The sequence below is a fragment of the Myiozetetes cayanensis genome, unplaced genomic scaffold (genome assembly GCF_022539395.1).
Source record: "Myiozetetes cayanensis isolate MyiCay16 unplaced genomic scaffold, myiCay2020 scf40, whole genome shotgun sequence".
Lineage (NCBI taxonomy): Eukaryota > Metazoa > Chordata > Aves > Passeriformes > Tyrannidae > Myiozetetes > Myiozetetes cayanensis.
In genome coordinates this window covers 777,470-789,941 of record NW_026087632.1, presented here as the reverse complement: position 1 = coordinate 789,941, position 12,472 = coordinate 777,470, and the positions used below count along the sequence as shown (strand labels likewise).

The window sequence follows — 12,472 nt, the reverse complement described above, 5'->3', positions numbered from 1 at the left end:
TTTGTAGTGTTACTGTCTGCCTCTCATTTTGACAAATACCTCTGTAGAATTCATGGCCTTTCCCCACTTAATCTTCAGAGTGCACAAATAGGTCCCTTGTGATTTTTGTCAGTGCTCTGTCACAAACTGAAGGAGTCCTTTTACAGCTAACAAAGAAATCAGGCCCTTTTCAGGCATCAGCTCTCCAACCTGATCACCTCCCAGTGTGGGATCCACCCCCCATATTTGCCTTACAAAACTGATTTTCCATGTTGTTCCTTGTCTGAAACTTTTCTGTAGAGCATAAGGGAAAAAATAACTTCTAGGAAGAAATCTCTTCTAATGAGAAACTGGTAAAACATGCTGCTGCTTTTGCTCTGAAACGCTTTGTGCCATACTAAAATTGAGTTTGAACCATGAACATGTGCTCTGTAACTTCTGCTGCAAGTCTGAATTTTCCCCATCCCTAATGCACAGTAAGACTTAGCCCGTATTTTAATGCACACAGGATTAGAAACATTCTTTAGGATTCAATATAAAATCTACAGTTTTGGATTTCTGGAAAGTTCTAAAATGGATAGAAATATTTTCCTCCTTAATATCAGGAAAGTACACTTTATTTCACCACTTCCATTTTTGGCTTCTATGTAGTGTAGGTCATGACACTCTTAGTTTTGAGGGTGTTCTCTTGTCTTTGAAACAGAAGAAAAGAAAATCCAAATACCTGAAGTGTCTCAAGGTCTGTAAAACATACTTTGAGAAGGTCTCACTTCAGGAATTAAAAATATTCTCTGTTGAGGTCTTGAGGCTGTTTAGAGGCAGCTGAATGGCAGCAATATGTGATGTGAGTCCTTGATAGGTCACACTTGAGCTCCATATTCCCTGGGCCCAAGCTGAGTGTTAGTGCCAGACTGATGGGATGTCTTCTCTTGGTGCCAGCTTTATATGGTTTATTCAATATTGCCATCTTGGAGATGACATAAATTAAGGGGAGATTGCTTACTGCTGTCATCCACTGTGTTCCCAAGCAGAGATTGCAGGAACACTCAGGGAGCAGCTCAGGGTTTCTGCAAGGGCTCTGCAGAGAGCACATCCAGCATGACACAGCCATGGGATGATTCAGCTGCTTTAGGGATGGGTAATTGTTTCACATACAAGGAAAATGGGAGGTGTTCAGCAACAGACTTGGATTACCAGGGAGAAGAAAATCTATTCCTTCTGCTTCCAAGATGGGGACGAACTGTTATCATCATTATTTGTCACTCTTAAGTTTACATGTGAGTGTGATGTGTATTTAGTATTGTTGTGTGTATTCAGAGTGCACACTACTGAAAATTTGGATTTTAGTATCTGAAATGGAAATAATTGCCCTGCCACTGACTACACTAAACAGAACTGTTCTTAACTGTTCACTTTTCACAAGGGCATGGAGTGACAGGACAGGGAGGAATGGCCTTAATCTGAAGGAGGGCAGGTTTAAATTAGGTATTGGGAAGAAATTCTTCCCTGTGAGGGTGGGCAGGCCCTGGCACAGATTGCCCAGAGAAGCTGTGGCTGCCCCGTCCCTGGAAGTGTCCAAGGCCAGGTTGGACAGGGCTTGGAGCAACCTGGGATAGTGGAAGGTGTCCCTGCCCATGGCAGGGGTAAACTGGATGATCCTTCAGGTCCCTTCCAACCCAAACCAGTCTGTTTCTATGTTTAATTTAGGCTTATAAAATAATGTAGTTCATCTCTAGTAGAGAGTGAGCAGGTATAGAATGAACATCCTGAGATTTGTAAAAAGTAGACATTAGGAGAAGGAAATTAATAAAAATGGGAATCTGGCAAAAATTCCATAGTTTGAATATGAAGAAGGCAATCTAAGAAATTACAATCATAAGTGGATCAAATAAGGGCAGGGAAGAAAATAATCACATATAGTGGACTCCATATAGAATGAAAAGGGGTTGTGATACGGGTTTTAAACTTGCAAAGATAAAACCAATGAAGTATTAATCAGAATTTTGCATAAACATTTCTGACAAGGCTGAATTGCAGTATTTTCTAGTAAAGTATTATCCCTCTGTGTCAAATGCAATAAGAATGTATAAAGATTTTTCTTTTTTTTTTGTACCTTAAAAATAGAACTGTTAAATCACAATAATGATCTCTCGAGTCTCGAATCGCTGAATTTTGCAAATACACGGATTAAAAGATGTTAACAGCAAAAACTCAGCTGCCCCTGTAGGCACAGGCAGAGCGCTCCAGAACTGTGCAGAGGTTCCAGACAGAATTTTTAGAAAATCCTCAGGCTGCCTCTGAAATGTAGGACACGGATTTGGAGACCTCTTTTCTGCCCCTGAGAGAGTGTGCAGCACAAGGGATGGGGAGCAGGAGGTGCTGGTGGTTGAGGAGCTTTTCAACCCCAGCTGGCAGCACCACTCCCTGCCTGGAATTCTGCAGTAGTGCAGGATGGTTCCGTGACCTGAAGTTTCTGTACCCGCTGTGGGATCACAGGGAGCATGTCAGAGCAGTGATTCCCATAATCACAGGCTGGATAATCTCTGGTTTATGTTCAGGAGGAACCAATTGAGTGTTGAGGTGGAAGTCCGGTGTTTCCAGGACTATCCAGTTGCCCTCCTTTCTCCACGTGGGCACAAGAAGGGGTCAGGCCAAAGAGTGAGTCTAGAACTCCCTGGAATGGCACATCCACCTGGTTGCTGAGCTGCAGGAACTTCTGTTCATAGGGACTTTGGATGTTGTCCCACAAAGCTTTTCCAGCTCTTTCTTCTTGCTACAAAGTCCTAAGTGATTCTCACCTTTTCAGTCCCATGGCCTGAGTGAGTGACCAGTGAATCGATGGGAATTCAGCATTTTCCCAACACCTTGGGAAGGCTGGACCCTGGGTTGTGATTTGTAGATGTATCTGTGGTCTCTGGGCCCAGGTCATAAACGCACAAGGGGAATTTTTAATTTGCATTAAAGCACGTGTTTCTCATCCACTTAAAATCACTGGTGAATGTGGGAGGCCAGACACATCTGGAATTGGATGGTGAAACATTAATGCTGGATATTGAAATTATTTTGTCAATGGAATTATCTTCAGAATATCATCTGTGTCTGCAAAATAATAATCAGCCCTGTAACCATGTTGATATTGCCATCATAGCAACAAGAGAAACCCAGACATCCTTCTTGGCTGATGTATAATATGAAAGAAAAATAATTTCTTGCCTGAGATGTTACACATGCTGTGAAGCTGTGTCAGTGTATTCTGCTACAGATAATGAAATGCACAAAATCTGAAAACACTAATTATTAAACTACAATCTTCTAATAATTTTTAGGCTCATTTCTGTAGAACCTTGAAAATAAGTTTCTTTGAATGCTCCTTTTTTTTTTTTTTTAATTCTATTTGATTTTCAAATCTTCCTTTTTCTGTGCACACAGACATCTTCCTGTTCCCAGTGGGTCTTTCTCATCAATTCTGATACCACTTTACACTCAGAATATAAACTGTGTCAAAATATTTTCTGGCATAGATATATGTGGATGTGTGATGAAGATTATGGTGTGTGATGAAGATTATGGTGTGTGATGAATGACATGCAGCCTTTTGCACTAGAGGGAATGTCCAGCTCGAAAGCAGTAAAAGAATCAGCAGTGTTGAACCTTGCCTGTGGTTGGATCTGGTGTTTAACCAGCAGGTATTTACACAGAGCTGAAGTTTCACATATATATAAATATACTGTACTTGTGTGAGTCAGCGCTTAAGGTGAAGCCTTAAAACCAAAGTGGAAGGCCCGAAAGTAATCAGATACTAAACCTGGCGACAGGGAATTTGTTGAATATATTGCCAGCAGGTAAGAGCTGAGCTCTGGGCTGTGTGCTGGTGGCCCTGGTGCTCATGCTGGTGTGTTTGTTTGTGCAGGTACGTGCTCACCAGTTAGTTTTACCACCGTGTGACGTAGTGATCAAAGCCGTAGCCGACTACGTCCGCAACATTCAGGACACCACTGATTTGGATGCCATAGCAAAAGATGTTTTTCAGCATTCACAGGTAAAGTATAAAGCCACATACGGGTTTGTTTGGGTTCTCTAACTGCTTGCTCTCTACATTTGTGTTGGAGAGTTGCATTTGATGAAAACAGGGGTTTGATCAGTTGATAACAGGAATCTGTTGTGCGATGGTTTAGCTGCCCTAATTTCATGTTCCATCTTTCTGAGGGTAAAAATACTGCATTTACCACTCTCAGTGCTTTAAATTCTTGATAACCAGAGGGGTTTGTAGGCTGGCTCTGTGCACTGCCTTTGAGAATCAGCAGTACATGAAGACTGTATGTTCAAACCCTACATGGATTGACAAAACATGTCTTGTGCTGGAGCAGTGCTGCAGTCCTGGAGGGTCCAAAAGCATTAATCCTGTGATATGGTGCATGTTAACTTCTGTACAGACCTCCAGGTGACAAACCTGGATGTGCTCCTGACAGATTTTTTTTTTTCTCTTATTTTAGTCTAGAACAGATGACAAAGTTACTCGGTTTAAGAGAGCGGTTGCTTATTACTCAGCAACTAATAAACCTATGCCATTTCATCCACCACATTACCTGGGTAAGTAGTGACAGCAACCAGGCTTTTTGTGTTAACTAAAACCTGAGATAACCCTAAATCAGAAATAGCACTATTAGCAGGACCTTACAGAAATGTTTATATCCTCTGGCAATTCTCATTGACCCTCGAAGATGAGGTTTCAGAAGGTTTCCACAGGATATGTGCTGAAGTTGTGTTCTTGCCCCAGAAAGAGGAGAACAGCCTGGACTGCTTTTCCTCTTGGGAATTGCACATCCATTCTGGCATTGGGACACTTGAGAGAATGATGCTGTGAACAGCTAAGTCTGCTGTCCAGTCCCATTCATGAGGACAGTTCCTATTTCTGGTCATTAAAATATATTTCCTGTTTCTCACTGGACTTACTGATGTGTTTTAGAAATCTCTTTATAATATTTGATTTTTTTATGTCATAACATGCCTGCTCAAATTGCAGCCACACTTGCTTGCCAGTTTTGGCATTGCAGATTGTTCTCAAGGCTTAAAAATTAACTGTGTGGTCACAGGGTTTCCTGACCCTGTTCTTAACACTAAAATGTCACTTTAGGTGAGATTTCCTAAAGCTCTTCAGTTACCATATTGGTACACTAATACAGATTTTTCCTGCTCGTATTTGGGGGGTGGAATATCTTTATTTGCATCCAAAGACCTACATTAAAGGATGTTAAGGCTACTCCAGGTCAAATGTTCAAATGGCAGAAAGTGCCAGCGTTCTGTGTCTGTGTGACGTTGGTTTTGGCAGCATCTTTGTTATGACATCCCTTGGGCTTCTTTTTTCTTTTAAGCTGCCTTTGATTCCCAGATAGAATAGGAGTGTGCAGCAGTGAGAGATACAAAGACCTGAGAGGAGGTGAGACAAGTAAAATACACTTCACAAGCTACAAAGTATTTTTACTGAGTGGCAAAAATGAATAAAACTGACTTAAAGGCATATGAGAAAACAGTAATGCTAACAGAACAAGAATAAATAAACCATAGAAGCAAAAGGACAAACAGGGTAACTTTTGTGTCAAATATTGAGTGTTTTCATGAGTGTTTGGTTTTTTCCTTCTTTTTTTTTTTTCCCTTTTCCCCTCCTCCCCTGCAATACAGCAGCCAGACCGAATCAGTTTGGTATGCCTGGGATAGTGCCACCATATGTTCCTTCTCAGATGCTTAACATTCCACAGACCTCACTACAAGCAAAACCTGTGGTAAGTTCAGTCTCTGCCCTGCTCCCTGGGAGAGGCCTGCTGTGCTCAGCAAACTGAAATCCAGGTGGGAAAGGTGTAGCCAGCTTTTTTAGCCTGGGCGGTCACTGATTGAATGCTAAGTGGAACTAAAGTGATGCTACAAGCTCAGATAGAACAATTTTTGTGGATGTTCAAGCTGGCTGAGTTTTAATGTGTACATTTGGAAAAGGCCATTCGGTTAAAGAATTTTTTTTTGTTTTAAAAGCAAAGCCTTTTTGTTGCCTTCCCTCAAGAGGTCCCTTTATTTTAGGCCCAGCAGATGTCCAATCAGGGTGGGGCCCAAGGCCAGGGTCCATACCCATACAGCCTCTCTGAGCCAGCCATCACCTTGGAAACAGGTGGAAAAAGTCTTTCTGAGCAGAACAACTACAGTAACATTCCTCACGAAGGAAAACACACACCATTATACGAACGGTCTTCTCCAATAAATCCAGCTCAGAGTGGGAGCCCCAACCATGTGGATTCAACCTATTTTCCTGCCTCTTCTACATCTTCGTCCTCCGACAATGATGAAGGCAATGGGGGTGCAGTGAAGTAAGTTTCTCGTGAGGATGTTTTTTTTTTACTCAACTTCTCTTAAAATAAATTTCCTTTCAAAATCATTTACCAGTATCCTGAAAGTAAGAATCACAGAATCAATCATAGAGTATCCTGAGTTGGAAGGGACCCACAGGGATCACTGAAGTCCAACTCCTGACCCTGCAGAAATCTGCGAATCAGTGAAATGATAGACCTTAAAAAGATAGTTTTGGGTCACTGTGACCGCAGACAAATGTGTGGTTCAGTCTCATTACCTTGTTCCTTAAGCAGGAATTCAAAGCCAAATAACGTTGGGTGTTTTTCCATTCCTGCCCTTATGGTTTATTGAGAGAGCAAGGTTTTGGTAAATGTCATAAAGCCTTCCAGTTCTTTACTTTGTATAAAAGAAATATTCCTACCTCACAGTATAATTCATTAAAATTTCAGTAGCTAAAAACTGTGGAACTTCACTGAACTTGCAGTGTTTACACTTCTTAAATCGGGGGATAATGTGGCTTTGCAAAGAAACCTGATGTGAATGTCAGAACTTTAACATTCTGGACAGTGAATAAGAGCCCTCGTGGAGCAAAGCAGGAGTGAAGCTGGGTTTGCTCTGTTCTGTTTTACTGCACAATTATTTCTGACTGGAGCCAGGTGGGGATCAGGCTCTGCTCCCAGGGAATGAGTGACAGGACAAGAGGAAACGACCTCAACCTCAGGGAGAGGTTCAGGTTGGATATCAGGGAAAGTTTCTTCACTGAAAGGGCTGTCCAGCCCTGGCTCAGGCTGCTTAGGGAGGTGGTGGAGCCACCGTCCCTGGAGGTGTTCTAAAAACGTGTAGATGTGGCCCTTGAGGACGTGGTTTAATGGTGAAGATGGTGGTGCTGGGTTGATGGTTGGACTTGCTGATCTTAGAGGGCTTTTCCAGCCTTAATGGTTCTATGATTCTACAGAGTGTTATATTCTGGATATTCAGTGATGCATGATTGCTTGGACTTTGATTTCTGATACATTCCATCAACTTTAAATATTATCCTGTGTTTTGCTTAGTAAATCAAGTGGGTTTGCATAGCTTCCATGCAGTGCAGAACTGGAAATGTGCCTGTGTAAGAAAAAACAAAGTGAGGTATTTTTCAGCATTTTTTGCAGTGTTCCTTATGCATTTTATGCAATAAATTCAGACACTGAAATCTAGACAGTGTCACTTATATAATGGTTTGAAGAAAGTCTTCTAATTGAGAGGATTCCTTGCCATAGTGACAAATATTTAAAGTTCAATCAAGAATGCTTCTTGTGTGAACATTATCTAGTCATCATAACATGCAGCTTTTAAATACAATCCAAATGTTGACATAGTGTAAATGAATACATGTTGGTGTTCAAGTCTCTTCGAGACTCCTACAAAAGGACATTTCTAATAGAAAACATCCCTTAAAATCCAAATAGTTCCAGACACCAAGGATTTATCTTACTGTCTCTTAAACTGGACTTTAATATGATGTTTTTCCTTCTGTTGTCCTTCAGCCATGTCAGTGGGAACAAAATAGGCTGGGAAAAACCGGGAACCCAGTCAGAAAGTCAAACGCGTGGAGAGCTGGGAGACCAAACAAAGGTATTTCCTGAAGTTCCAAACATCACAATTCATTGTTTTGTGTTGAAGCTTTACAGCAAACTTCGAGGAGGATTTTCAGTATTGATCCATAGGATTTAGTGCAAACTTTTACACTTTTTTTGTGAATTAAAAAAAAACAGCTTCGAAGTCCAGGAAGAAGGACCTTGTAGCATATACATAAAAATGAACCTTAAATAGGATGTGTTAGAAAATGCTGGATATAAACCAGAAACAAATCAATAACCTTGTTTGACCCTTAGCCAACAATCTCACCCTCAGTGCTGCTCTCCAGGGTTGCAGTGGTGCATTAGTTTGATTTTTCAGGAAGGAGTGTAATAGTCTGAGTGTCCATGGGGTCAGAGTCCATGTCCTGTAACCCACAGTGCAGTAAGCACAGCTCACACCCACATCAGTGTCAGCCACAGGCCAGTGGAGGTGCCTTAAAGCTCAGCTGAGGAGACAGAAGTGCTTTGTGGTAGGAATTTCAGGCAGTACATGTTAAAGGAGCTCCGTGGGACCAGTTACAGTGTATTGCTGCTTACCTGGGCAAGGATGGGCTAGATAAGCCCTTGATAAAGACTTAACATTATTACATTTCTTCAAGATTTCAAACCACTGTCAAATGGAGAATACAGTGGTCTGTATTCCAAGAGTGATCCGTGTTTGGAAGGAGCATTCAGAGCATTTCATAGAATAGTCTGAGGTGGAAGGGACCTTGCCCTTAGTATCTCCTGTACCTTTGTGGTGGAGCTGTACACCAACTGTTAATTGTGTCAAAACCACCAGTCTTGAGTAGACAAACAAAACATGTTCCCTACATACTCCCTGCAAAGGAATTCCAGTAAACCTGGGCTTTGTGCTTAAAATCTCAGGCGGGTGATTTCATCCCTCAGTGGTTGGTATTTGTGCAGACCCTACAATAAGTGTATGTGCCTGGGGATTAGTCACCCTATGCAAATGCTAATCTGACCTATTACATCCCTTTGTTCTCTGCCCTGGGTCGTGTGTGCAGCCCTGTGGGCCCCTGCCAGAGCCCAAGTGTGTCCCAGGAGGAGCAGGGGCTGGGTAGGACCCACTGCACAGCTCTGGCTGCATGTCCTGGTAGACCCAGAATTAGAGCTGTACAGGCAGTGATTAAACTTCCCAATAGATGTTTGCACACAGGCTGACTTACGTGCATCCACTTTAATGTATAAATGCTCCTGAGCTTTACTTGCCAGTTTTTTTATTATCAAACCACTTCTTCAGCCGTCAGTAGCAGGAGAAGACAGTTGCATCTGTTGAGCAGGACAGGAAGAATTGTGAGTACATTTTATGGATGAACTCATCTCCTAGAGAGGTGAATATAAATGACTGAAAAAAGAAGCAGTACTTCCTGAAGAAGTTACCCAGAGAAGCTGTGGCTGCCCCATCCCTGGAAGTGTCCAAGACCAGGCTGGATGGGGCTTGGAGCAATCTAGGATAGTGGAAGGTGTCCCTGCCCATGGCAGGGGGTGGAATGAGGTGGGCTTGGAATTCCCTTCCAATCTGTGATTCTATGAAGATTTCAACTGAGTGAGCTGTGTGAATTTCTGAGGTAAAGTGCTGAAAATTCAGCAGAGATCAAGCAGGTAGCAGCAATCTTGACACTCCTTTCACTTGACTTAAATTCCTTACAGTCATCTCACAGCCTGATTCCACATGACAAAGGTAAACCCATCTCATTTGGCTGGATGCATATTACTAAAGAAAAAAATCAACCTTTTAGCTGTGGTGGTTCCTCAGGTTGTGTTGGAATATCTCTGGAGCAGATCCAGAAGAAACTGGGTAGTGCAGATGTCCTGTAGGGGTTTTTATCTCCTTCCCTGCATGTCCCCCAGTATTTGATAGTTCTGTAAACTTCTCACGTGCTCCAGTATTGCTGACTTATAGTTGTTCAGGTAGTAGAAGACAGGCAAAAATCTCTAACTTGATAAAGAAATATTTGATACTATAACACAGATTTAATAGAGCTCTTGTGTTTATAAAACCAGCTGGTATTAACATGTTGTGTTGAAAGTATTGTGGTTTACAGGTTTTAACCATTTAGTCATATATTTTCATTTTTATAACTCAAGTGAAGTCTAGATTACCAACTAAAATGCAATCTTCTGGTAATATCCTCTTTGATTGTGTGCTTAAAATGTCATCTGAAAATAATGTTGCGCTCTCATTTTACTAGAGCCAATTTTTACTACAGTACATGTTTTTGTAGAAGATTTTTGAAATCTGTGTGGGATTTTTTTTGGTGTTTGCATGCAGGTTTTTATTTTTCATGGACATGAAGTGAACAAACTGAGCTTGTTTGGGCCTATTTTTTATGTTACATATTCTGGGGGATTGAATGCTTTGGCCATTTTTCTTTCAGCTTTGCTTTTCAAGTCTTAGGAGGCACGTGAGCTTGTTTACACATATTGTGAAAATACAGATGACTTATCAAGTGATCAAATTTCAGTCCCAAAAGTTTTTACTATTGCTGTAATAGTTTATGGGCATAGAGCTAAAACAAGCTTTCAGTTTTGAAGGCCTGGATTTTTAGGAATGAACTCTTCTTTTTTTTTGGTTGTATCTGTGAGAAATCAACATAAATCCTTAAAAAACCTTTCACTGGGAAGTTTACAGTGTATTTTTATACATCAGATTTTTTTTACCTTAAGTTTGTGAATTGCATTTCTAGAACAGGAATAAAATGCCACTTTAATCTTGTGGTGGGAAAACATTGCCATTTTCTCTTACAGTCTTCTGAGACAAAAGAGCTTTGTGTTTAAAAACTAAACAGAACCCAACAAAACATTTACAAGGCTTTTGAGTTCGGACACTGTGTGTTCTAAATGTTATCAAATGGAACTGTGTCCTTTTCCCTGCTCCATCTGGAATTGTGAGCTGAGAAGAGATTTGTTCATGGAAGTCTGGATAAATTACAGACTTTGAGACTGTCAGTTCACACATTGAGTTGGGAGTATCTCGGGAATACCGAGTTAAGAGGCCATTCACATGTCATTAAAAGGCAGTCAGTCCCCTTCTGTATTGTGCAGTTAAAAATTAAAGAAAATACTAATTACTGTTGCTGTTAATAAGTTAAAGCTTTACCATAATGTTTATTTTCTTAGTAATTTGCTGCTGCTAGCAAACACTGGCTGAAGGTTTCTATTTTCTGAAAACCTTGCAGCCAGCTTTGGATAATGGTTCTGCACAGGACGACAGCGCCATGTGAAGATTTACTGTTTTCATTGGGGGCAAGGGAGGAAATTCGCTGTCTCTCTTGGCTGATCTCCTGCTATGATTCTGGACACATCCAAAGCACTTTATTTTGTGTGTTCTGTTACAGGCAGAAGGTTCCTCTAGTGCTTCTTCAGGAAGTCAGGCAGCTGATGTCAAAGGGAATCAAACCAGTAATCCACAAATCCCATGCCTGTTGTCCATGCCCACCAGAAACCACATGGATATTACTACCCCTCCATTACCTCCGGTAGCACCTGAAGTATTACGAGTGGCAGAGCACAGGCACAAGAAGGGGTTAATGTATCCCTACATCTTTCATGTCCTAACCAAGGTATGACATTTAAAGATGAGCTACTGTGAGATAATGATTCTGTGAAGATAATTGCCCTGGTGTTCCTGGCTAAAGAGTATCAGATTTTTATGTCCTTTTTAATGCTTTGAGTTCTGGTCCCTTTTTAGTCCTTCTGCTGTTCCAATAAGTATGAGATTACTATAATTAGAAGTGTTTACTTACAAAATAATTTTTTTCTGACTATATGTAGGTATTTTTATATCTATAAGCATGTGTGTATATGTCTGTGTGTGTGTGTTTATGAGTCCATTTCCATCTAAAAATTCCTCCATATGTGCTTTGGTGTTTGTGCCAAGCCTTTTCTATTTTCAGCCCTCAGATGTACTGAGATTGTTTTCCCTCCCAATCTGATCCCTTCCATCGCTGATAGCTGGCCCAGAGAGGAACAGAGCAACTCTAAGAAATCCCTTTTGTACCAGCAGCAGCAGAATGGCACTGTCCCCACTCCTGTTAACCTTTATTCACCTTAAAAATCCTCTTCAGGACAATAAGGACCACAGGCAGATCTGAAGTCCATCAAACCAAAAGTTGCTGTATCAAGGCTGAGGTTTGGATTTCCTATTTCCCCTGTGTTTGTTTTGCATCACAACTCATGTTGCTGCCATGTTCTTACACCTCTTTGTCAAAGAAAAGTGGAGAAGAGTCAAATGGTCTTTGAAGACCATCAATGCCAGTTCTGCCTCACACTTTGCATAGCCAAATATTCTTGGCACATTTAAATACTACTTGCTGTTTAATCATAGAATCACAGAGTCATTTAGGTTAGAAAAGGTCTTTAAGACCAAGTCCAGCTATTTACCCAGCACTGCCAAGGCCACCACTGACCCATGTCCCCAAGTGCCACATCTACATGTCTTCTAAATCCCTCCAGGGATGGTGACTCCACCACTGCCCTGAGCATCCTGTGCCAGGGCTGGACAACCCTTTTGGTGAAGAAATTTTTCCTAATAT

At 41.3% G+C, this 12,472-nt stretch overlaps 1 protein-coding gene and 1 long non-coding RNA gene across 6 annotated transcripts in view; one reads left to right on the top strand and one right to left on the bottom strand.

The window, feature by feature from the left end:
• LOC126647738 (uncharacterized) overlaps positions 1-12,472 on the bottom strand; it is an 853,551-nt gene that overhangs the window by 227,087 nt on the left and 613,992 nt on the right. The window lies entirely within an intron of this gene.
• Positions 1-12,472, top strand: part of FAM120A (family with sequence similarity 120A) — a 51,788-nt gene that overhangs the window by 16,237 nt on the left and 23,079 nt on the right. For 2 of the 3 annotated variants that reach the window (XM_050330233.1, XM_050330235.1), the window contains exons 4-9: positions 3,890-4,018; positions 4,473-4,569; positions 5,659-5,759; positions 6,049-6,332; positions 7,842-7,929; positions 11,276-11,500. In XM_050330233.1, the coding sequence (XP_050186190.1) occupies positions 3,890-4,018; positions 4,473-4,569; positions 5,659-5,759; positions 6,049-6,332; positions 7,842-7,929; positions 11,276-11,500 (924 nt within the window). The remainder of the gene's footprint in view (positions 1-3,889; positions 4,019-4,472; positions 4,570-5,658; positions 5,760-6,048; positions 6,333-7,841; positions 7,930-11,275; positions 11,501-12,472) is intronic. The other variant, XM_050330234.1, reaches the window with a different exon arrangement.